The 23,673-nt window shown below is 40.5% G+C and overlaps 1 protein-coding gene across 2 annotated transcripts in view; it reads left to right on the top strand.

The window, feature by feature from the left end:
* e2f8 (E2F transcription factor 8) overlaps window positions 1–16,225 on the top strand; it is a 38,360-nt gene extending 22,135 nt beyond the window's left edge. For both annotated transcript variants that reach the window (XM_078549509.1, XM_078549508.1), the window contains 8 exons: window positions 1,115–1,252; window positions 1,375–1,587; window positions 5,990–6,074; window positions 7,567–8,125; window positions 10,485–10,775; window positions 10,958–11,093; window positions 11,781–12,187; window positions 15,005–16,225. In XM_078549509.1, coding sequence (XP_078405635.1) covers window positions 1,115–1,252; window positions 1,375–1,587; window positions 5,990–6,074; window positions 7,567–8,125; window positions 10,485–10,775; window positions 10,958–11,093; window positions 11,781–12,187; window positions 15,005–15,202 — 2,027 coding nt within the window. In that variant the 3' untranslated portion in view covers window positions 15,203–16,225. The remainder of the gene's footprint in view (window positions 1–1,114; window positions 1,253–1,374; window positions 1,588–5,989; window positions 6,075–7,566; window positions 8,126–10,484; window positions 10,776–10,957; window positions 11,094–11,780; window positions 12,188–15,004) is intronic.
* Window positions 16,226–23,673: the final 7,448 nt, after the last annotated feature.

Here is a 23,673-nt window from a genome sequence, read left to right as displayed (position 1 = left end):
CTGTTTCATTCACTTAGTTTACATTTCCTCTCTCTTTTCTATTTCTCCTTGAACAAAATGTAAGACTGAGAGCTACAATTGTACCCTAACACACACTACAGCATCACATCAAAGTACTAAAGCTCATTGTCATTGGGAAGCCTGGAAAACAAATTGATCCGTGTATTCGTACATCCAAACTTAGCAACTCGTTCCCAAGTTGTTTGGTGGTTGGGGGTGGGATTACGTGTATACAGTGGAATTTTGTAGTCTTTCTGTGATCTTTTCAGCATTGTACCTCAAATCAAAAGTCAAATCAAGATTTCAATTAGCATACCCAGTGATCAGTCCTTACAGTAATTATTTCAGTGTTGAAAGCTAGCACAAACTTCCATTTGTACCAAACTCTTGTTAAACAGTGATTGAGGCATTTGACTGTGTACATGAGCATGGGCCTATTTGGTAGGTTAACTTGGCTGTTAACCTGGAGATAGAGAGCTGGAAGACAACACAATTTGATGAAAAGTACGTAATAAGCTAGAACTATACAAAATCTTTGAACAAAGAGGCCCTGCTGGACATACTGTGAATTGAGCATAGAATGAGGGATAATGGGTTTTGAAGTTTTAGACAGTTGTGAGTATTCTTGTGTTCCAAGATGGTTCTCAAATTTACTTACAGTAACTAAACTGTCCTTGATCATTGGAATATCCCTGTTTTGTTAGTGGAGGAACAGGTAAACTTTAACCTATTATGGTGATGTGAGCTTGCTGTAGATCCTGAGTTAGATACAGCAATAAATAAAATGTGGATTTATTTGTTTCTTATTGACCAAATCACAGAGCAATTCTTATATGGCAGATAGTACATAGACACATACTTTATCCGCTACTTACAATAGTGTAATATATAGCCCTTGTTGATGCATAGGTCTTAGATTTAAGTTGAGCTGAGATCTTTGGAACAATTCCCTACTTATTTTACTGGCCCTTGAGAGGGACAGGTATCGAATACTTTCTATTTTATTGATATATGGAAAAGACTAAAATATGTAAACTTTATCACTACTCCATACTTGATTTCTGAAAAGTAAGGTTTTCACTATCTGCTAATCCAATTAACTTTTATCTCACAGCTAAAATAAGACGACTCTACGATATAGCCAATGTCCTCACCAGCCTTGAACTTATAAAGAAAGTACACGTAACAGAGGTGAGAGGACGGAAGCCAGCATTTAAATGGATAGGACCGGAGGCATTCCCAGACCTAATCGGTATACAATTTTTTGATAAAATTATATTTCCCTCACTGAGTTACCATTTTTTCAGAAAATGAGTTTGATTGCACAATTAATGAATTAAGTTTAGATTATGAATGAAACTGCTATTGTTGCAGATGTAAAACCTATTACACTGACTACCTCAGCTGCACCTAGTACTGCGTTACCCAAGATTTCAAAAGAAGCATTTGCCAAGAATCTTTTCCCTGCCTCGAACACTAAGCAAGGCTTCACTCGGCATGCATCTTTGAATTATTTATTACAAAACATGGAGAACGACCACAGGAAGATCAGCTCTGCACCGAGTAGCCCAGTTGGCAAAATCTACAGTATGTATTTCAGAATAACTAATTTATTATGTAATTATATATCCAATTTATAGTTAAATTCTTAAATGTATTTTTAAACAGGTGCCATTAATTTTGTCGTCTACGTGTTCTTGTCCTACAAAACTTATTCATGCCAAATGAGTTTGATAAATATGAAATTATAACTAATTATTTAAACTCATGACCACTACCATCTAGAAGGACAAGGGCAGCAGATACATGGGAACACCCCCACCTGGAAGTTCCCCTCCAAGCCACTCACGATCCTGATTTGGAACTATATCGCCGTTCCTTCACTTGGCCCACATCCCATAAATGAATATATAAAAGAAAGTTTTGTTGTCAAGCTTTTAATTAATGTTCAGATGGGTTTTGTTGTTTGACCTTGCTTATTTGCTTTAGTGAAAGTAAGTGATGAAAAAATGGACAGAGGCGCTAATTTCTAATGAATTACACGTTTTTGGGTTAGCCATTTTGGCAATTAGGACCATATAAGACTAAAAACAGAGTAGGAATAAACGGGCCATTTTTGGGTTGGCAGGCTGTAACTAGTTGGGTACTGGAAGTACTTGGGCCTCAGATATTTACAATTTATATCAATGACTCTGATGAATGAACTGAGTATAATGTCAGAGTCATTATGGCACAGAAGAAGGCTGTTCAGCCCATTAAGTCCATGCCAGTTCTCTGAAGAGAAATCCAATTGGTCCCATTCCACCACTATATTGCCATAGCCCTGTAAGTTTATTTTCCTCAAACGTCCATCCAATTTCCTTTTGAAATAATTCATTGTCTCCACTTCCACCACTCTTGCAAACAGCAAGTTCCAGGTCATTAGGACTTGCCATCCTCCAGTTTGGAAAACTAGGTGAAGTCACACCTGGATTACTGTACTGTTTTGCTCTCCTTACCTGAGGAGGGACATACTTGCTTTTGAGGGAGTGCAACAAAGGTTCACTAGACTGATTCCTGGAATTAGACAATTGTCCTATGAGGAGAGGTTTAGTAGACTAGGACTATATTTCCTGGAATTTAGAAGTATGAGAGGTGATCTCATGGAAACAAAGTTCTTAAGGGGCTTAACAGGGAAACCTTTGGAACTGAAGGAGGCCATTTGGCTCATCGAGTCTGCTCCACCATTCAATGAGATCATGGCTGATCTGATAATCCTCAACTCCACTTTCTGCCTTTTCCCCATAACCCTTGATTCCCTCACTGATTAAAAATCTGTCTATCTCAGCCTTGAAATATACTTAATGACCCAGCATCTACAGTCCTCTGCAGTAAAGAATTCCACAGATTGACTACCCTCAGAGAAGAAATTCCTCCTCGTATCTGTTTTAAATGGACACCCCCTTACTCTGAGATTATGCCCCCTGGTCCTAGACTCTCCCACAAGGGGAAACAACCTCTCAGCATCTACCCTATCAAGCCCCCTAAGAATCTTATGTGTTTCAATAAGGTCGCCTCTCGTTCTTCTAAATTCCAATGAGTACAGGCACAACCTACTCAACCTCTCCTCATAAGAAAATCCCTCCATACCTGGGATCAATTAAGTGAACCTTCTCTGGGCTACCTCCAATGCCAGTATATCTTTCCTTACATGAGGGGACCAAAACTGTTCACAGTATTCTAGGTGTGGTCTAACTAGTGCCTTGTATAGTTTTAGCAAGACTTCCCTATTTTTATACTCCATTCCCTTTGAAATAAAGGCCAACATTCCATTTGCCTTCCCTATTACCTGTTGAACTTGTATGTTAGCTTTTTGGGATTCATGCAGAAGGACTCCCAAATCCCTCTGTGCTGCAGCTTTCTGCAGTCTTTCTCCATTTAAGTAATATTCAGCTCCTCTATTATTCCAAAGTGCATCACCTCACATTTTCCCACATTATATTCCATCTGCCAAGTTTTTTCCCACTCACTTAACCTGTCTATATCCATCTGTTGACTCTTTGTGTCATCCTCATCACTTGCCTTCCCACCTATTTTTGTGTCATCCGCAAACTTGGCTATAGTACATTCACTTCCCTCATCTAAGTCATTAATATATATTGTAAATAATTGAGGCCCCAGCACTGATCCCTGTGGCCCTCCACTAGTTACAAGTTGCCATCCCGAAAATGCCTGCCTTATTACCAACTCTCTGTCTTCTATTAGTCAGCCAATCCTCTATCCATGCTAATATACTACCCCCAACACCATGGGCTCTTATCTTATTAAGTAGCCTTATGTGCGGTACCTTATCAAATGCCTTTTGGGAATACACATTACGTCTTCTGGTTCCCCTTTATCTTGTTATCTCCTCAAAGAATTCTAATAAATTTGTTAAATAAATGATTTCCCCTTCATGAAGCCATGCTAACTCTGCTTGATTAGAGTACGTATTTCTAAATGCTCTGCTATTACATCCTTTATAATAGACTTCAACATTTTCCCAATGACAGATATTAAGCTAACTGGCCTATAGTTACCTGGGGCAGAAATTTCCCCCTATCCGGGGGGCTGTGGGGGGGGGCAGGCGCAAACCCAATTAGCGCCCCTGATCATGGCCGCGCCACTATTTTACATGGGCGGGCCAATTAAGGCCCGCCCAATGTGACGCGCGCCCAGATGCGCTGAGGGCTCCATGGGCAGGCGGGGGGTTTACCTGAGTCGGGACCTGCACTCTTTGGCGCGCACAGAGGTGCCTCAGGGAGATTAGTTTAAGGCTTAAAAATTTAAATAAAGAAAAGGAAATATTTTAAGACATGTCCCCTCATGTGACAGTGTCGCATGAGCTGGGACATGTTCATGAATTTTGATTAAAAATGTTATTTAATTAATGAAACCTTCATGAAACCTCATCCCGCCCATGGATGAGGTTCCATGTAAAATGCGACGGTCGCCTGGGCTCTTCGGCTGCCTGCCAACCTCAAAGTTGGACGGGCAGCCCTGTTAATTGTTTTAATGACTATTTAAATGGCCTTAATAGGCCTTTGACAGTTCAGCGGGTGTGTAGCCGACTCGGCTGCGCGCCCGCTGAACTGAAAATCTAAATGACACGCGGTGACGTCAGGACGCCCGTGCGTCATTTTAGGCATCGGCGAGCGGGCCCTGCCCCCACTTGCCGACCCGAAAATTCTTCCCCTGTTTTTTTTGTCTCCCTCCCTTTTTGAATCAGAGTGTTACATTGGCTGTTCTCCAATCCTCTGGGACTTTTCCTGAATCTAAGGATTCTTGGAAGATTACTACCAGTGCATCCACTATTTCTGTAGCTACTTCCTTTAATTTACTAGGATGCAACCCATCTAGTCCAGGTGACTTATTGGCCTTTAGCCCCATTAGTGTCCCTAGTACTTTTTCTCTAGTGATAGTTATTGTATTTATTTTCTCCCTCCTTTTTGCCCCTTGATTATTTAGTATTTTTGGAGTGCTATTAGTATCTTGAAGACTGAAGCAAAGTATTTATTCAACTCCTCTGCCATTTCCCGGTTCCCCATTATTATTTCCCCAGCCTTATTCTCTAAGGGGCCTATATTGACTTTGGCCTCTCTCTCTCTTCCTTTTTATATATTTAAAGAAGCTCTTACTGTCCGTTTTTATGTTACTGGCTAGTTTACCCTCAAAGTTTATTTTCTCCCTCATTATTTTTGGGTCATCTTTTGTTTGTTTTTAAAACTTTCCCAATCCTCTGGCTTATCACTAATTTTTGCCATATTGTATGTTTTGTCTTTCAATTTGGTACTGTCCTTAACTTCCTTGGTTAACCATGGTTGGTTTATCCCCCTCCTTGAATCCTTCTTCCTCTAACCTCGAGTGTTATCAATTCTCAGTCATTGCGCATATTCAAATCAGAGGTTAATATATTTTTGGGTACTGAGGAATATGGGGATATTGTAGGCAGGTATAGCTGAGGTACAAGATTAGCCATAATCTCACTGATTAGCGGAGCAGGCCTGAATGGCCTACTCCTCCTATTTCTTATATTCTTGCGTGTGAAATTCAGCAAACTAGGGGATGTAATTTCTAATAAGTCTACTGCAGGAATACAGCGCCATTACCTTAACCTACTTAGCAAAAACTGATTTGGTTATGTTGAGTTTTGATGTCAATATTCAGCTGAACAGGGTTAGATTGAGAAAATCATAAGCACATGAAAAAATACTAATTGCATGTCTTTTCAGAATCATTGTATGTGTGGCCAATACAGTGTATCAGGGCTGCCATTAAATATTGTGTTGGCAGTGAAGCATCTTTGTTGGTATTGTGACCCTTTTTTGCTTCCCTTTTCCTCCCCAATCCACCAACAAAAAAATGGCCATTTCTCCATTCTGCTTAAATAAATGCATATTATTAAGTATCATGCCAGCGTTATTTAAACATGTGTATTTACAGATTGCTGAAATTTTTTTTCCATAAAAAGGTGATTCATCCAAAGCTGGATTATACCCCAGTAAAATGGACCAGCTTGCTACAATCTGTAAACTTCAGTTGGAAGCCCAATCTAAGTAAGTGCCAGAAATTCAACATTTGCATGCCCCTGACTGGATTTTCAAATACTATATAGTATGCAGAGAATTTAGTGTTATATTTTTATGCCAAGTATTTAAAAAATTATTTAAAATCTTTCTAAGGCACATTTTTAATCAAATATCATTTGAATTGTGCCCATTTTAAAAGCACTAAAAGAAACCAAGTCCTCTGCGTCTCAGTATTAGGGGAGGTAATGGCGTAGTGGTATTGTCACTGGACTAGTAATCAAGAGACCCAGGTAATATTCTGGGGACCTGGGTTCAAATCCTACCCAGCAGATGGTGCAATTTAAATTCAATAAAAATCTGCAAATAAAAGTCTATTGATGACCATAAAACCATTGTTATAAAACCAGGTTCACTAATTCCCTTTAGGGAAGGAAATCTGCTGTTCTTACCTGGTCTGGCCTACATGTGACTCCAGACCCACAGTAATGTGGTTGACTCTTTAAATGCCCTCTAAACTTGGGATGGGTAGTAAATGCTGGCCTGGCCAGTGATACCAACATCCCATGAATGACATATGATACATCATAACAATATGAAAATCTGTGTTTTCAAAGTGCTTGGTGAAAATGTAATTATTTTATGTACCCATGTAGGTTTCAACCAAACTCCATATTTCCCAGTGAGAGACGACTCGGTGAAACCCCGTCCCCACCACACATACTAATCAGCTCCCCTTTCCCTTCCCCACCCCACACACAATAAACCGCCCCTCTTTCTTCCCTACGCACAATAATCAGCCCCTCTCGTTTATTCCTCGCACACACAGTAAACAGCCCTTTCCTCTCCCCTTCCCTTCCACTTACTAATCAGCTCCCTCCCCTCCTCATAGCATATCGTAATTGGCTACTATTCCACCACCACTACAACCTACGTCCTGGTCTAGTTGCCGGTGCCTGCAAAGCAGAGTCCCCAGCTCAGGTTAAGGAGCTTATGTAATAGCAGCAGAAGCACAGTAAAATTTGAAACCGGCACTTACCTTCCTGGCTCAGTGAGACAACCTCCCGGTTTTCCCTGCACACAGTCAATCAATCAGAACCTGTCTCTACCTGCACCAAGTCACGCACAATCATCCCGGGCCAGCTCGGCACTCGCCACCAAGTGTGTTCTGAGGTTAAAGAACGCTTTAGGCCCAGCATCCACCCCTTCCTGTTTGGCAGCAAGCACCCAGTGAGTCCGGGGATATCCTGCTAGTCTCCTCTCCACAGTCGTCATTGTTGTCTTGGAGGAGGGGGGGGGAGTTCGTGACCCCAAACACTATCGCTGCGACCGCATTGGGGGTCGGGACCCACATTTTGGGAACCTCTGCCTTAAAGTATAACTGGAGCAACATGTTGAATTTTATTGAAGAATAGCCCATTACTTGGTACAATATGAAAGAAAATAATACTTTAAATGTTATGCAACAACCATTTTTTTGAACTGTTCTGATTTTTAAGTTTGTATTTTTCCTCCCCTTCAGCCTGAATGCCAGTAAGCTCATAACCTCGCCATCAAAACCATGTTCCTCACAAGAGAAGTCAAAACTTGATAATCCCCCTGGACTTGTTGAACCAGCATTATGTACTGGAGTTAATTCAGCAGTATTCTCTCAGGTTAAACCAACGTTTCAGCCTCTCGAGGTGTTTCCTTTGGTGCATGGACAGTATTCTTCTGTTTTACCAGTGATGTTACCTCAAAGCCACTCCAATGGGCCTTATACAATTTGTCTCCAACCTCCACAGCCAAGAAACCTGACTGCACACCCCTCTGGCTTTGTGCAGTCCATATCTTTTGCCACGGAAAAACAAATGATAAGCCCCAATGATTCAAGGAACCACTCCAATAAACGGATTGCTGAAATGTGTTCTGACGGGCCAGAAACTGATAACGATAACCAGAATAGCAAAGCAGCCAAACGTGATACACTCCCTGACCGATGCCTGAAGCAACCCTCCATACATGACCTCAGTGAAGTTTTGCGTTCCAAAGCAGCAAATAAATCTGAGAGCCAGCCGGCAAAGGATGTTGATTCATTAAGGGTACAGTAAATTGATGAAAATGCATAACTGAATTTTTCAAACGGCTAGTTCATGGTGATTTTATTTAAGTAACTGCTGAGAGTAATGGTCATCTCTTAACTAATGTCTACTTCTGTCTGTTGCAACTGGAAATTGAGACTTCCTTCTCCCAAACCCCTGAAAGTATACTCAGCATCATGCAGGCCAGCTGGATTCCTGGCTCGATCCCTGGCTTATGACAAGTTGCCTAGGTGGCATGGAGGCATATAAATTAGCCTCAGGATCTGTTGGGTTGTAGGCTAGATCCCTGATCATTATTCTGTGTTCCTGCCAAACGTATGCTGCGTGAACTATGGTTGAGAATAATATAGTGCTTGTCCAGAATGTCTGTAGGATTAAAAAAAAAGGCTGACAATGTTCATTGCCAAAGCTTTTGTGAACAACGTTGGTTTGAGCAAAATATCTGAGCTGCCGTTCGTAAGATCTTCCAGAACCAAAACTGGTGTTATTTCCAACACTGCCCTCCCCCACCCGCAACCAACCAGCCCCAAACATAACAAGCATACTTTCAAATATGGTTAGGTTGGTCCGAGATGAATAACCAGCAGGAAGGTTATGAGTATTCTGGTCTTGTAGACCATGTAGTTATAGCTGGTTAAATTCAAGCAATATCGCTGTGCATATTTGGGGATTCCTAAATCCTTGTCCCTGCCAGCCTACCTGCAAATCCTCCAGTAGGCTAGTCTGTGAGTCTGTGCTTTCCATAACAGATGAACATAAACTATAAATGTCTTAGTGATTTGATTTAGAGAATTTAAAGCTTTCCATGTGTGAACAATTGGCTGACCAAAACAAGGCCATTTGGCATAGCAAATGTCACATTGGTGCAGTAGTGGGGTGCTTTTATTTTATAATAGGTTAGATTTCAGGTTGAATTTGGAAATCTTCATTTTGCAACTTGGATTGTTTGTCCCGAACTCTGGAAGCTAAAATTATAAAGAGGAAAAGTTTTCATATACCTCCCAAACCATGTTATACTTCTAAAGCAATGCATTAGCAGTAGTCACTGTTGTCCCATAGGAAACGTGGCAGCTAATTTGCACGCAGATAGCTCTCACAAACAGTATACAAATTAGGAGCAGGAGTAGGCCATTCAGCCCTTCGAGCCTGCTTTGCCATTCAATAAAACCATGGCTGATCTGATTGTGGCCTCAACTCCACTTTCCCGCCTGCCACCTATCACCTTTGACTTCCTTGTTAGTCAAGAATCTATCTATCTCTGCCTTAAAAAGATTCAAGCATCTTGCCTCTACAACTCTCTGGGGAAGAGAGTTCTAAAGACTCGTGACCCTCTGAGAGAAAAAAATTCTCTTCTGTCTTAAATGGGAGACCCTTTATTTTTAAACTGTGTCCCCTAGTTCTAGTCTCTCCCACAAGAATAAATATCCTTTCAGTGTCCACACTGTCAAGTCCCCTCAGGATCTTGTATGTTTCAAGAAGATCACCTCATTCTTCTAAACTCCAATGGATACAGGCGCAGCCTGTCCAGCCTTCCTCATAAGATAGCACTCACCTCACCCCAATCCCAGGTATCAATCTAGTGAACCTTCTTATCAGTGAATTTTCTGTTGTGATAATGACCAGGTAACCTGTTTTTGATATTGACCGAAGAATAAATATTGGCCAGGACACTGGACCCCTGCTTTACTTCACAATAGTGCCATGGGATCTCTTATTCCATCAATAGGGCAGATGGGGTCTCAATCTGAAAGACTGCACCTCTGACAGTTCAACACTTCCACTGAAATGTCACCCTTAATTTTTGTACTCAAGTCCTGCATTGTTACTTGAACGCACAACCCCCTGACTTGGATGGAAGTGTGCTACCAACTGAACCACCGCGAATACTTGGAAAATGAAAAAGACTGATGTTCTTACTAATGTTAAAATTCACTATAAATAATTGTCACTTGCCATTGAAATTACTTAGTAGGTTTGGTAACAATTTGACAGAACCTGCAAATGTTTATACTTCCCAAGCCCAAGTTTTAAAAGTAATTTGAGTCACATGCTAATTTATTCCATTTTAATGAATGATGTGTTGTAAGATTTCTTTACCAATGGTTGGTTATTTTTTAGATGCTGCTGGGCCTTGTAAATTAGATTTGTCAACCATGTAGATGTGCTTTTAAAATTGCAATAATCTATAATGGATCTCGATGTCAAAATTAAAACAGTTGTGTTGTAATTATTTCCCAATGGTGCCTGATATTTAAACTTGCACACACTATTATGTCTTGGATTTATGGTTACTGCTAAGTATAGAATGTAACATAGAGAGCAGAAAAATTTAACATATTCCCTTCATTTCACCTTTAAGGGCACATCACCAAACGAAGATGAGCTTTTAGAGATTCATCAAGCGAGGCTAAAGGCCCGCAGAAGTTTGATAACTAATCGGGCTTCCCCACGGGCCTTGCACCTCGACCCAGAGTTCCTCAATGCCCCAGAAGACAAGAGTCTCAGTTCTGAAAAACTTGAGCACAGTGTTGAATGTTTCCTTGAAAATGAAGAGAAGTGTGGGATTATTTTATCAGAAGGAAAAGCCACCACAGTAAAAGCTGTTCCAGTGGCAATTGCATTTCCTGCCCATCTTCACTCTGTGTCTGAGGTGAGATCTTGACTTTGTGAATTAATAGATGCAATTAGCAAAATGAACCTTCAGCCCACAAGCTGAAATTTGTTTTCCTGCTGCAATTATCAGTTTTTACTCTGTTGAAACAATCCACATTTTGTTAGTTCATGATTTCTATTTTTTATCCTGATTGTCCCTGTTTATTTGGTTTGCTTCAGACTGTAATGCCATCTGGATACCTCATCCCATTACCACAGCAGGCATCTTTTAATAATTCAAGCAATGGGTCTCCTGAAATGAAAAATAAATGTGTGTCCTCACCAGAGCATCAGCTTTACCATTCACCATTATCAGGTTTGTGATTAAACCTACATGTTCAAGAGATTCAAACTGTGTAATGCTTGTAAGAACTTTTTTTTCGTTTGAAGTCAAGAATGAATAATGTACTTTAATTATTGGCACAGTCATTTTAATGGGCAAAAAAACTCTTTTATAACTGTTACATTGATCCATAGGAAAGCACATTTGTTATCCTGCTACAACTTGCTGCTACTTTGTCAGAACAACTGCTGAAACATTGTTTTGTTAATGCCAAAATCCAGTTAAACTCCCTCAGTGGAAATTATAGCCTTCAGTCTCAGACCAGATTTCTGTATGTTTATTCATCCTCTTTCACTTAAACTCCTTGTGTTTTTCTCCTCTTCACACAACCTTTCTCCTCACTAGCAAGGCTGCTTTGTGGCTGTTCCTTAATGCCATATCCAAAGACTCAAATGCACCTTCTGGGATTTCTACAGTGAGCTAAGCTGTATAGAATAGGTGTGATTCCAATAGTGTTTAATTCCTTTCGGAATAAATTGAACTTTTCACTGAGGTTAAAGATTGTATTGCTAGTGGTTCTGCTTGTTGTTCAAATTTTATCTGGTTAAAGTCCTGCATCTATATATAATGATAAAAACATATATATAATGTTTGTTTTACGAACAGTACAAAAAATTCTGCTTTGCCAATGAGTTATTAAAGTGTTCCCTCTCTTTGTAGGTGTTACACCAATGACTGCTTCAGACTACTCTCCAGCTAATTTCTCTGCCACTCATATAACCTCCCTGAAATTACCTTATCCAGTGGCTGTTGCTTCTTCTGTAGCCTCTCTTCCAGTTGTGAGCCAAGCCAACATATCATCCTTCGCTTCTTCAGGTCATCACTTTCCTATTCATAGTCCCAGCCCAGGGATTCTGAATTTCACACTGCAGAATCTTGGTTTGATCAACCCCGGGGTGCACTTTTCAATGAGTCAAGGGCCTACAATGGCAACTGCTTCTCCAGAACAAGCTAGTCCTCTCACAGGAAACATAAATCTACAACAAGGAAAGATGATCTTTGTTAAGCCAGTGTCTCCTCATCACCAGCTGACTGGACAACCTGTAGCATTGATTAGTATACAACAGGTGAGCTAAGTCTCAAAAACACTAAACCGCAATGAACATGTTCAAATACTTTCTCTAAAAGGCTTCATTCAACTACCAGCAAACTGCACTATTAGTACCTTACAGGAACCCACAAATTGTACAGATAATTAACTGGTATTCCAGCATCCGCAGTATTTTGCTTTAACTGGTACTTAGTTTGATTCCTGATCTGTGCTGCTATATTCCTCAGCTGAGATTGTAGGGAAGATAGGAATATTTCCTGTGCGCATGGCAGGGAAAGAATCCAGGATTCCTGCTTTTCAGCTCACCTTGCTAGAAAGGCTATGTTTAAATATCAGATTTTGCTCCACTTTCCAATTTTTAACTTTTAGCCCTTCCTCCTTATTGAAATAACTTACATTACACATTGAGTGTAAGCCGTGGCTCAGTTGGTAGTAGACTTGCCTCTGAATCACAATGGTTTGAGTTCAAGTCCCATCCAGGATTTGAATGCAAAAAAATCAAAGCTGACATTCCAGTGCAGTATTGAAGCATTGCACTGTTGGACGTGCTGTATTTTGGATGAGACATTAAACCAAGGCCCTATCTGTCTGCTCTGCTGAATGTAAAAGATCACATGACACTATCTTGAAGAATAGCAGTGGTATTATCACTGCTGCCCTGGCCAAAATTTATCCTTAAATCAACATCACAAAATATCAGATTACCTGGTCATTATCACATTGCTGTTTGTGGGAGTTTGCTGAGTGCAAATTACATGCCACGTTCCCTACATTACAACAGTGACTACGCTTCAAAAAGTACTTCATAGGCTGTAAAGTGCTTTGAGACATCCAGTAGTCAAGAAAAGCACAATATAAATGCAAATCTTTTTTTTCTCTTTTCATTGTCTAAAACCAATGGCAACTTCCTGCTAGCTGCTACAAAACTGTACATCCTGAGTTACCCAGGAAGTGACAATGCATAGCTATCAAGTCCCCTGCCTTTACCTCCTCTTTTGAATGCTTCAAATTACATTCTCAGCTGAGATCAGTCAACTACATGCAAATCAATGATCCAAGCTGTTCTACAGTTCAATACCACACTGATGAGTGTATTTGCCCATTAAGTCATTGTGGGAGCTGGACAATCACTTTGATTATTACAGATCAATAATGTAAATGTAGTCTAGTTTGAGTTGTGCTGTGGCATTGAGGCATCCTTTGTATTTAGGGGAAGCAGATGTTTGGTTTTCGTATGATAAATTTTCTCAGTGTGTGTGTTGGTTGTTTTATAGCAAACACTCATGATAGGATATTTTTCAGGGCTTCTCCTGATCACCTGCTCTAACATCAGAAACTCCATTTACGCAGCATATGCGGAGTTTCTGCCTAAATTACAGGAGTTAGAATCTGATGAGGTCCCAAGGAAATTTCCAGGGATTGTATTTTGCTTGAAGCAGCAACTTAGTTCAGCATGTAGCTGTATTTCAGCTCTGAGTATGATTGTTGATCTAATACAGTTCTTTGAAATTTTGATAGAGTTTGATGGGTTAGATTTGGAGAAAATGTATCTACTCATGGAGAGACCAAAACTACAAGGCAGGCACTAATAATTCCAAGAAGGAATTCAGGAGAAAATTCTTTTACCTAGAGTGTGGACAGAATATGGAACTTGTTACCACAAGGGGCAGTTGAGGCAAATAGTATTGTTGCCTTTAAGGAGAAGTTGAATTAAAGAAAATGCAGTAGAAAAGAATAGAGATTATGTTAAGGTTAGATGAAGTAGGGTGGGAGGAGGCTTGTGTGGAACATGGACGTGTTGGGCCAAATGGCCTGTTTCTGTGCTGTCATTTCTATGTACTTGTTAGATCTTGCATAAGTCGCAATTTCCCTTCTCCATTTATAAGAACTTTATACTAAAATATGTGAACCTCAACATGCATTATTTACCAAGTTGAGAAGTACACAAGCACCCTGCCCATAAACTACTAAAAATGTTAGTGTACATGGGCTCCAGAGATGTACAGGAATTACTCTTGTACCATACAATAATCTTACTCATTGCTTTTTAATTGGTTCACTCCTATTGTATTGTGGTTCCCCACCCCAGTTACCTTGCTAACATGTGAAGCTCACAACACAGAAAATTGGAGATTAACAAGGCAGTGGTTCAGCACATCACATTGACTCTATATGGTCTGGTAGGGTAGTGACATTTCTGAAATTTTTTGACAATGGGGTTGCCATGGCAGGAACAGTAAAATATGCACAATTTTAACACTTCAAAAAAACTGTCATCATTCAAGATGAGCGATTAAACAGTATCCATAATTTGTATTTAGCAATCTAAGCACAAGAATTGAGAGATAATTTTCTCTGGATTGAGCAACCCAAGATTTTATGCTGCTTCTAATGAAGTGAGTTCAATATTTACTCATTGTGCCCTTGAAAGGCTATTAATATTACTTGTGGAAGTAAGTGAAGGGTTGTGTACCTTTCTGAATGTTACAAAGGCGTTTGAGATCTGACTGTATGATGATGTACATAAAAGCTTCATAAATTTCTAATGTACATTCTTGAACACAATACAATACCTATTTTGTTGAGATAAAGACTTTGTAGTGCACATAGTACCTTTTGAAGAATTAATAGCTCGAAGAGAAGCTGACACTTTCTGTTAATACATGTTGGTTGAACATGAAGTGATTGAAGCCTATTCCATCACTGTACTGCCAAATAAGTTACAATGGGGAGCAGTTTTAGCAAGTGATAAAGTATACCCCAAACTGTAGATAAAACAAGCCATAAATGTAACTACTTTTAAATGTTACTGATGATCTTTTACATTTTACAGCGCAATGTGCCAGCTACGCCTGAAGGTGCTCAGTCAATCAACAGGGAGAGCTTTTTCCGTACTCCAGGAGGTCCAACATCAGCTTCCATCCTGTCATCGGTGACTGCTGTTGTCACCAACAGCAATAGCAAAAGTCCTCCAGGAAACATGCCCCTTCCTCAACGAAAGCTTGAGGTCTGCGCTGAAGATTTTCAATGACTTTGGGACAGATGGTAAATCCAAAGTGGTCTGTGAGATTTTTAATGTATTGCTAGGTAGTGAACAAATTTCGGGGTGCATTCTAAATATGTAACGCATAATTTGCGTTTAATTCTATGATTTTTAAAAAAATGTTATCTGGCAGCGCATATTGCTCTAAGGAATTCCTTTGAAGAGAAGTTTACATTGTACCAATGTGACTGTTAACATAGCCATAATTAACAAAACTGTGACCTTCTGCCTAAGCAGAATAAAAATCCAATGCAAAATCATATTCATATAAAGTACTATGGTTAAACATGGCTAGAATTGCAAACTATAAAGAATATTTACTTTGCACATTATACAGATGAAACAGTAGGATGAATACCATCCTACCTGGAGTTGGTTTACTGTTGTATGTATCAAAATGGTGCAACCATCGTACACATTAGCTGCAAACTAACTTTGGATGAAATTCACTGGGTAATGATATCCTCAGCACAGATGCATATGTTCTATAAAGTCGCCCCTTCTCCAATTAAGAGAACAATATCATATTAGGTGGCCATTGTTACTGAACAAAATTGGTCAGTACAAAATTAAGATGTCATACAACACCTGATATCGCAGTTGAAAAATTGCAGGAAAATTGTATGTTTGCAAATGAAGATGTTCATAGTACAGGGATAATCCATTGGAAGAATACACAAGTACTGTAGCTTGTACATATTGTGCTGTATTTATATATTACATTAAAGCATTAATTTTGAATGGAATTAAATTTTAAATCGATATACTTATCCAATTTTAGATGTCACCATCTCTTAAAACCATCTGAACAGATACTGTAAACTGTAGATGGTCATAGGTTTCTCATGATTTCTGGACTCTATTAGCAATTAAATCTTAAAACATGGAAATTCAAGTAGCTAGCAAGTGATCGTTGTGTTAGTCCAATCAAGTTTCTGTCTAACTATTTGAATTTATTTATATTGTCATGTGGTTCTGTGACTGGAATAAATCTGTACAGTTTAATTTCTATATACTGAAGTGCTTCTAATCAGTTGACTGATTTTTACAGTCGAATGGATGAAGTGTTTATGTGTGTGTGAGTTTTTATTTCCAAGCAATGCACTGTAGCAAATAGTTGACCCTCTGCTTATTTTCCTAGAAAGCAGTGAACTCACTGCAGTCCACTGTCACTGTGTGGCAAACTGAATCTCAATGAATGACCTTAACTCTTGCTGCTGCATTGTGCAATGACACCAAATGGACTTAAAATAACTACATTCTCAAACAGCTAAACTTCGCAGCATAGGCTCATTTATCTCCTATTCTCTGTTGGAGAAAGTGTCCCAAATTAGTTTTCTTGCCCATCCAGCATTGATGGTAAGAAATAGATTCTGGCTACGAATATAAAGAAATAGCTAACCTTTTGCAACAGAACAAGGTGACCCCTTTGAGTGTACAAATTTTGAACAGTTTTTACTGTCCATAAATAATGTCCAACACTGTCCACATGGATAAAGCTGCATATAAAATCCCTAGTAGTCTGTGACTTTTTAGCATTGGGTGAAGAAGTAGAAGATACCATTTTGAACTGATTTGGCCTGCAATATTTGAAATGGACAAGGTACATTGTGGTATATTTGCATAAAATGATCATGGAATTTGACTTGGGATTCCAATGAACAAACATTGTGATTGGAGTCTGTAGAAAGGAAAACAAAGGTCATCGTACATCATTTCTAAAAACTTGAAAATGAAATCCAGATTCACAAAGTCATTAAAATTGACCTGGAATAGATATAAATGGTTATCTCTAACCATTTTTGGATTAGCATACTGTTAATACTTGGATGATGTAGTGGGAAAGATGCTATGCTCATGATTTAACTGCTCATTAAAAGAGCAAACTAATTCAAAGAAGGTTACAGCCTCCATCCTTATTATTGCATAGCTACTGTATTATCCCCAAACAGAAACCACACACCAAAGCAACAACATAGATCATTTATCATTCCATACAAATTTATGATCCTTCTTGTCTATGTGGAAGATAATTGCCATGAAGAACTGCTTCCTGATATCAGTCTTTTTTTTAGCTTGTATCCATGTTCCATTCTACAGTTGTTAAACTTGAAAGTGCTCTGGATTAACATCATTTATTCCATTTAAACATTGCATAAATGAAATTTGTTCTAATATTTTTAAGCACACAATTTAAAGCATTTCATGGTAGAAAGGAGCACAAGGAAACTTGATTTAAAAGGTTGAGTTTAGAGTAGGTTCTTGTAGGGGGAGAGATGAGTGATTTAGTTGAATAAGTAGAACAGAAGTGTCCGAAGCCTCCATCATCAATAATATACAGTGCACTTGTTCTTCATTCAAGGTCATGTTATGTGATTATGGTAATGCTCTATCCTTCGTCAATGTTCTGGATTCATGACCCATTCCACCAAATGCTGCACTGTTAGAGGTGCCACCTTTCATGTGAGACATTAAACCAAGGCTTTGTCTGCCCTCTCGGGTAGATGTAAAAAGATCCCATGGCACTAGTGCAACCCTAGGGGGATGGCTTTTCTCTTTCTAACCTAATGGTGCTGAGACCAACTGTGGCCCCCTCATTGCTGCCTCAGCTGAGATCAACTAATTCAGACCAGACATCAAAGTTGGGACGTTGCCATCTATATGGGTTGATATTACGTCATGAAACATTTTATTTGCTGGGGCGCCGTATTGTTAATCTACACTGAAGGTGTGCACTTTGCTAATGTGAAAGATTAGCTGTAGGGATGGTTGGTGACTGAGGTTCACTTCATCTGAAGCAAGAAGTAAAGAGGATAATGTTGGTAACAGTCTCAATAGTTTGTGAGACTTAGTAAGGAGTGGAGAATTTAAATCACTGTTGTGTAACAAAGGACACAATATTTTGGAGTTTCAATGCTGTTTGCTGTCTTAGAACAGACCTCAGGGCTGCCATTTCTGCTGCCTGTCATCTCAATATAATGCCCATGTCCAAATCAACTGGACCTACAGTATAAAATTCAGTTACATTTTCTTTCTTTATTTTTCATGGGATGCCAGGCATTGCTGACAAGGCCAGCATTTGTTGCCCATCTGTAATTGCCCTTGAACTAAGTAGCTTGCTAGACCATTTTGGAATCAAACATATTGCTGTAGGTTTGGAGTCACATGGAGGCCAGACCAGGTAAGGATGGTGGATTTCCTTCCCTAAAGGACATTTGTAAACCAGATGGGTTTTAACAACTATCGATGATAGTTTCATGGTCACCATTACTGAGACTAGCTTTATATTCCAGATTTATCAATTGAATTTAAACTCCACCAGCTACTGTGGTGGGATCTGAACCCATGTCCCCAGAGCATTAGCCTGGGTCTCAGAATTACTAGTCCAGTGACATTATCACTAAGCCACCATCTCCCCCTAAATTTACAATTTGCTCAAATCCACAAAACGAGAAGAATTTGCATTCATAACTCCTTTCACAACTTCAAGACATCCCAAAGTGCTTTACAGTCAGTCAAGTAATTTTTGAAATGTAGCCACAGTTATAATCTAGGAAATGTGGCTGTCAATTTGTGGCATGCTCCACAAACAATGATGAGATCATTCTTTTTAAGTGATGTTGGTTGAGGGATAAATATTGGCCAGGACACTTGGGGAACTTGCCAGAACTTTTGATTAGTATCATAGGATCTCTTATGTCCACCTGAGAGGGCAGAGGGGGCCTCAGTTTAATGTCTCATCCAAAAGATGGCACCTCCAACATTGCAGCACATACTCATTACTGCACGGGAGTGTCAGCCTGGATTTTATGCTCAAGTTTCTGAAGTAGAATTTGAGCCCACAACCTTCTGACTTATAGGTGAGTGAGCTACCAACTAAGCTAAGTATGTAACAATTTAAATTTATATAGCGTATTTAATGAGTTCAGAATTGGTGGATTGTATATTATTGTGTTGTCAGGTTGGAGTAGTTTCAATGATTCCTGAAGACTGCTAGCTATAAACACTTAACAATTTTTTAAACATATTTACAGATTATGGAGAGCACTCTTACAATCTTCCAACCATGCTTGCTTTCCCTTTACTTTCACTTTAGTGTGTCCCAGAGTCTCACACCACATGAGTATATCTCACTTCCTTCTATGACATCACAGAATATTACAGTTAAATCTTAACAGGACTTGGCCTAATAAACTCAATTATAATACAGATTGCAGAGATCTGGAAGGCTTGTAGGCTGATGGAGGCTACACATATAGCTATGAAAAGATTTGAAAACAAAGATGATTTTAAAATTGAAACATTGTTGGATGGGGGAGCCAGTGAAGGTCAGCGAGCACAGGGTGAGAGGACAACAGAGTTTTAAATAAGCACATTTATATAGGTTGCAAGATGGGGGGCTGGCCAACAGAGTATTGGAATAGTCAAGTCTAGGTTAACAAAGGCTGAATGAAGGTTTCAACAGCAGATCGGCTTAGACAGAAAGTTGGAGGTCACCGAGGGAAGAGAAACCATTGTAGGTGATTCAGAAACCTAGTTGGATTCAAATATGGAATTGAGGAAAGATGGGTACAGATTTGGAAAGCTACAGTAAATTCAAGGACTTGAGAGGAAAGGGAGGTTGGAAAAGGGTCAGTAGTTTGCAAATACAGTAGGGTCAAGAGTGTTTTTTTTGACAAGGCAGATGTAGATTGCAAATTTTAAGGAGTATTGGGGTGGGGACAGTACCTGAGGAAAGAGAATGGTTAACAATGTCAGCTAACATAGAGCCCAGTAAGGGAAGTTATCTGGCCAATAATTTGGTTCAAATAGGATTGGAGGAAACCAGAATCTCATGGACAAGATAAGGTCAGAGAGAACATTGCAGGAGATGGGATGGAATCTAGAGAAAAGGGTAAATTCAGGTTAGAGCAGTGTGAAATTTTTAGTAAAGTTTTACCCAAAGGACTAGGGGAAGTGAGGGAATTGGCAAAGGCAGATGAAGATTGGCGTTGATCTTTGCTCCTCACACTTACTGTCAGGGATGAGGGTGGAGGAAGCAGGGGAGGGGGTGGGGCTGTTAAGAAATGGCTTGTAGTAGAGAAAAGAAGACAGGATTATCTTTGCATTCCTGGAAAGCAGTTTTAGTGATGGAAAGCATTGTGCTTTAAGTGGTCTAGCAAGGTCTGATGATAAACAGTCAAATCAGTTGATCACCAAAGACAGTCCAGTCTGCATCCTTTGGACTTATGGGTCTAGAAATGAGGAATACATCTAGGGAACAATTTGGTTGAGAAAAGAGTAATAGTTCTTGTGGAGGACAAGGGCATTAAAGGTGGTGGAGAGGACATAATTTAGAAAATTAGCAGCTGCAAAAGACCAAAGACAGATAGTTGGGAAATAGAAAGTGCAGCGGTAAGTGACTTATAGCACAGCTTTTTTTTGATTCGGGGGCTGACGTAGAAAGAAGTGGGCTTGGGAGAGGGAAGAAAACGTGGATAGGCAGTGATACAAAGAAATGATCAGAGATTGCCTCATCAGTGATAGTTACATTAGAAGTAGTGAGGCCATGCGAGATGACAAGATCAAGGGAGTAGCTGTGATTATGAGCAGGAGAGATTTAGGGAGAAAAGAAGGACAAGAAAATAGCAGCAAGAGAACAAGAGTTCAGCTGCAAGTTAAAATCACTGAATGAGAAGTCGCTCAGTACAGAGGCTAAGGGAGGAAAGCGGAGATGATATCTCAGCAGCAAAATTGGAGTGGAATGTAGGTGGACAGTACAGAATAAGGATTTTGAAAATGTAGTGAAGGATGAAATAAGGTCAGATGCTCAAAGGAGGAGCGGATAGACTGTTCCCGATTTCTGTGTTTAACTGTGCAGGTGCAGACTCTGAAAGCTGCTGTCCAATTCACTCCTTAGCAATGGTGAGTGGTGGCAGCCTCACCCTTATTCCTACTGCAACATTTGGTCCATTGTCTTGATGTTCCTAGGGATAAAGGAAAACTTATTGAAGGTTGATGTATTTTTGAGTGTCTTTTTTTTCCCTCCACTTTCATTCGAGACAGGAAGGGAATGGAAGACTATTGCTCTCGGTCTTCTTTTAGCTGCAAACCTGAGTTTTATGGGCTAGAAGTGGGCTTGTCTGGTGCTTAGAAAATGAGGAACAATCGGAATAAAGCTTGTCAAAAAGGAATGCTCCTGCCTTGATTTAAATATTTGCAAATATGGATGCGATGACTGGAGTTAGAGTGGTATAGTCAGAATCAGATTTCCAGTGTTGGCTCAAGAGGAGGACCTAAGCTGATGGAATCTGTAAGCGGGTGATCAGAGTTTCAGCTGAGTGCTAGGATAAATGTTTCGGATTATAATGGAGTTGATCCTTTGTAATAGGTTCCGGTAACCCACAGTTGGGGTCTGCAGTCATCTAGCTGTATTGATCTTTGATCCTATTGATCCTTGGTTCATTGGTGAGATTTGGCCCTGCCATTTGCAGGAGGAGAAGGGTAGAGGTGAGAGTTTTTCCATTCGGTTACAGGGAGTGCTGACAGGCTATGCTCTAATCACCAAGATGATTCTAGCAGGAACCTTACACTGATAAGCTGTATGGCAGTTAAATCCAATAGTACAACAGCAACAACTGATATTTATATAGTGCCTTTAATATATAGTGGCCTGAATCCAAGAAATACTTTCTCTCTATCACCCTACCAGTTCCCCTCAATATCTTGAAACCTTTGATCAAATCACCCCTTAGCTTTCTAAATTCCAGAGTATACAACCCGAGTTTGTTATTATCCTAAGACGCTGCACCACAGCGTTTCACAGGAGCGTTAGAAAACAAAGAATGACACCGAGCCATACAAGGAGATATTGGTCAGATAACCAAAAGCTTGGTCAAAGTGGTAGGTTTTAAGGACTATCTTGAAGGAGGAGAGCGAGGGGTAGACAAGCAGAGAAGTGTCAGGAAGGAATTCCAGAGCTTAGGGCATAGGTAACTGAAGGCACGGCCTCCAGCTGTAGAGTAATTATAATTAGGAATGCACAAGATGTATGGAAATATTCCTAAACTCTGGCACTTTACCTGTCTTATGCAAGTTGGTTAACCCCCATGAGAAGGAAGCATGTGGAAGATATTACATTCGGTGTGCGGAGAAGGGCCCGACATGCCGGAAGTTAAAAATGACGCATGATGACGACGGGTGTGCGTCCTGACGTCAGCGCGCACTGTCGCAATATTTCGGTAGGTGAGCACGCCATTAATTAACGGGCCAGTTAAGGCCCTTGAGGCACCAATTGTCTTTGACTTTCAGGGTGTCGCACGGGCGCAACGGGTAGGCCACATTTTCAAAAAACCTCATCCACGTGCTAGATAAGAAGGGTGAGTGGGCTCTCTAATGCGAGTTGTTAGCACTTTAGATTATAACCTACTGCTGCTTGCTTGTGTGAACAGGACAACTTCATTTTGCTTCATGCTACTTTGACAGAAATAACAGGCTTCAGTTCAGGACTCCGGAGGAGTCATAACACTTGGGGCCTTCCAGGTATCAGACAGCCTTCCCTTACCCAGGGAATGGGGATTGTGGTCTCCACTGGAGGCACCTCCTCTGAGGAGGAAGAGAGGGAAGAAGGGGGAGGAGGCCAGGTGTCCCTATTCAGCCTCCAGGGGAGCGACCTGTGGGAGGACAGGCTCAGGAACAAGGGGCGCAGGGCCAACAGGAAGTTCAAGGCGGAAGAGACCGCAGAAGACGCCATTATCGTACTGCCAGGGTTTACAGGCGGCGATGTAGCCACCTCAATATGTCTGATGTGCAATGCCGAAGGAAGCCCCCAGATGCCAAGGCTCTTCAATGCTCTAGCCCAGCTGGATGGATGGCTGTTGGGCAATAAGGGCTATCCCCCAAAAGGTGGCTCATGACGCCTCTCCGCTATTCAAGAACAGAAGCCAAGCTGCGGTACAATAGGAGCCATGCCTCTACAAGGGCGGTGGTAGAGAGAGCTATCGGTATTCTCAAGATGCACTTACGAAGCCTGGAGCGTTCAGGGGGCGCACTGCAATACCCGTCAGATCTTGTGTCACTGATAGTGGTTCCATGCTGCCCTCTCCACAGTCCGACACTGGAAAGGGGGGACGCAGTGGAGGAAGAAGATGTTGACGCAGTTGTTCTGGCAACAGATAATGAGTCCAGTAGTGAGTCCGAGGACGAGCACGCTCAGTAGATAGACACTAACCTGGGAACCTCCAGGGAGGCAGGGACACCCAGGAGGCTTTGATCCAACGCTCCTTCAGCTAGCCTACCAAATAAGAACCACCATCACATGCCAGGACTGCCGGCTCCATGCTCGATACCTGACAGGAACATTTGCTTGGTGAACAACATGCACTATGTGCCATTTTTTAAAGTTCGATGACAAACAAGTCACTCATAACATCATGGGTTATCCTTCACCTGCAGAACTAATGAAGCACCCAGAGGCTTGT

The sequence above is a fragment of the Cetorhinus maximus genome, chromosome 9 (assembly GCF_964194155.1).
Source record: "Cetorhinus maximus chromosome 9, sCetMax3.hap1.1, whole genome shotgun sequence".
In the NCBI taxonomy this organism is placed as follows: Eukaryota; Metazoa; Chordata; class Chondrichthyes; order Lamniformes; family Cetorhinidae; genus Cetorhinus; species Cetorhinus maximus.
This window is presented reverse-complemented; position numbering and strand designations above follow the sequence as displayed.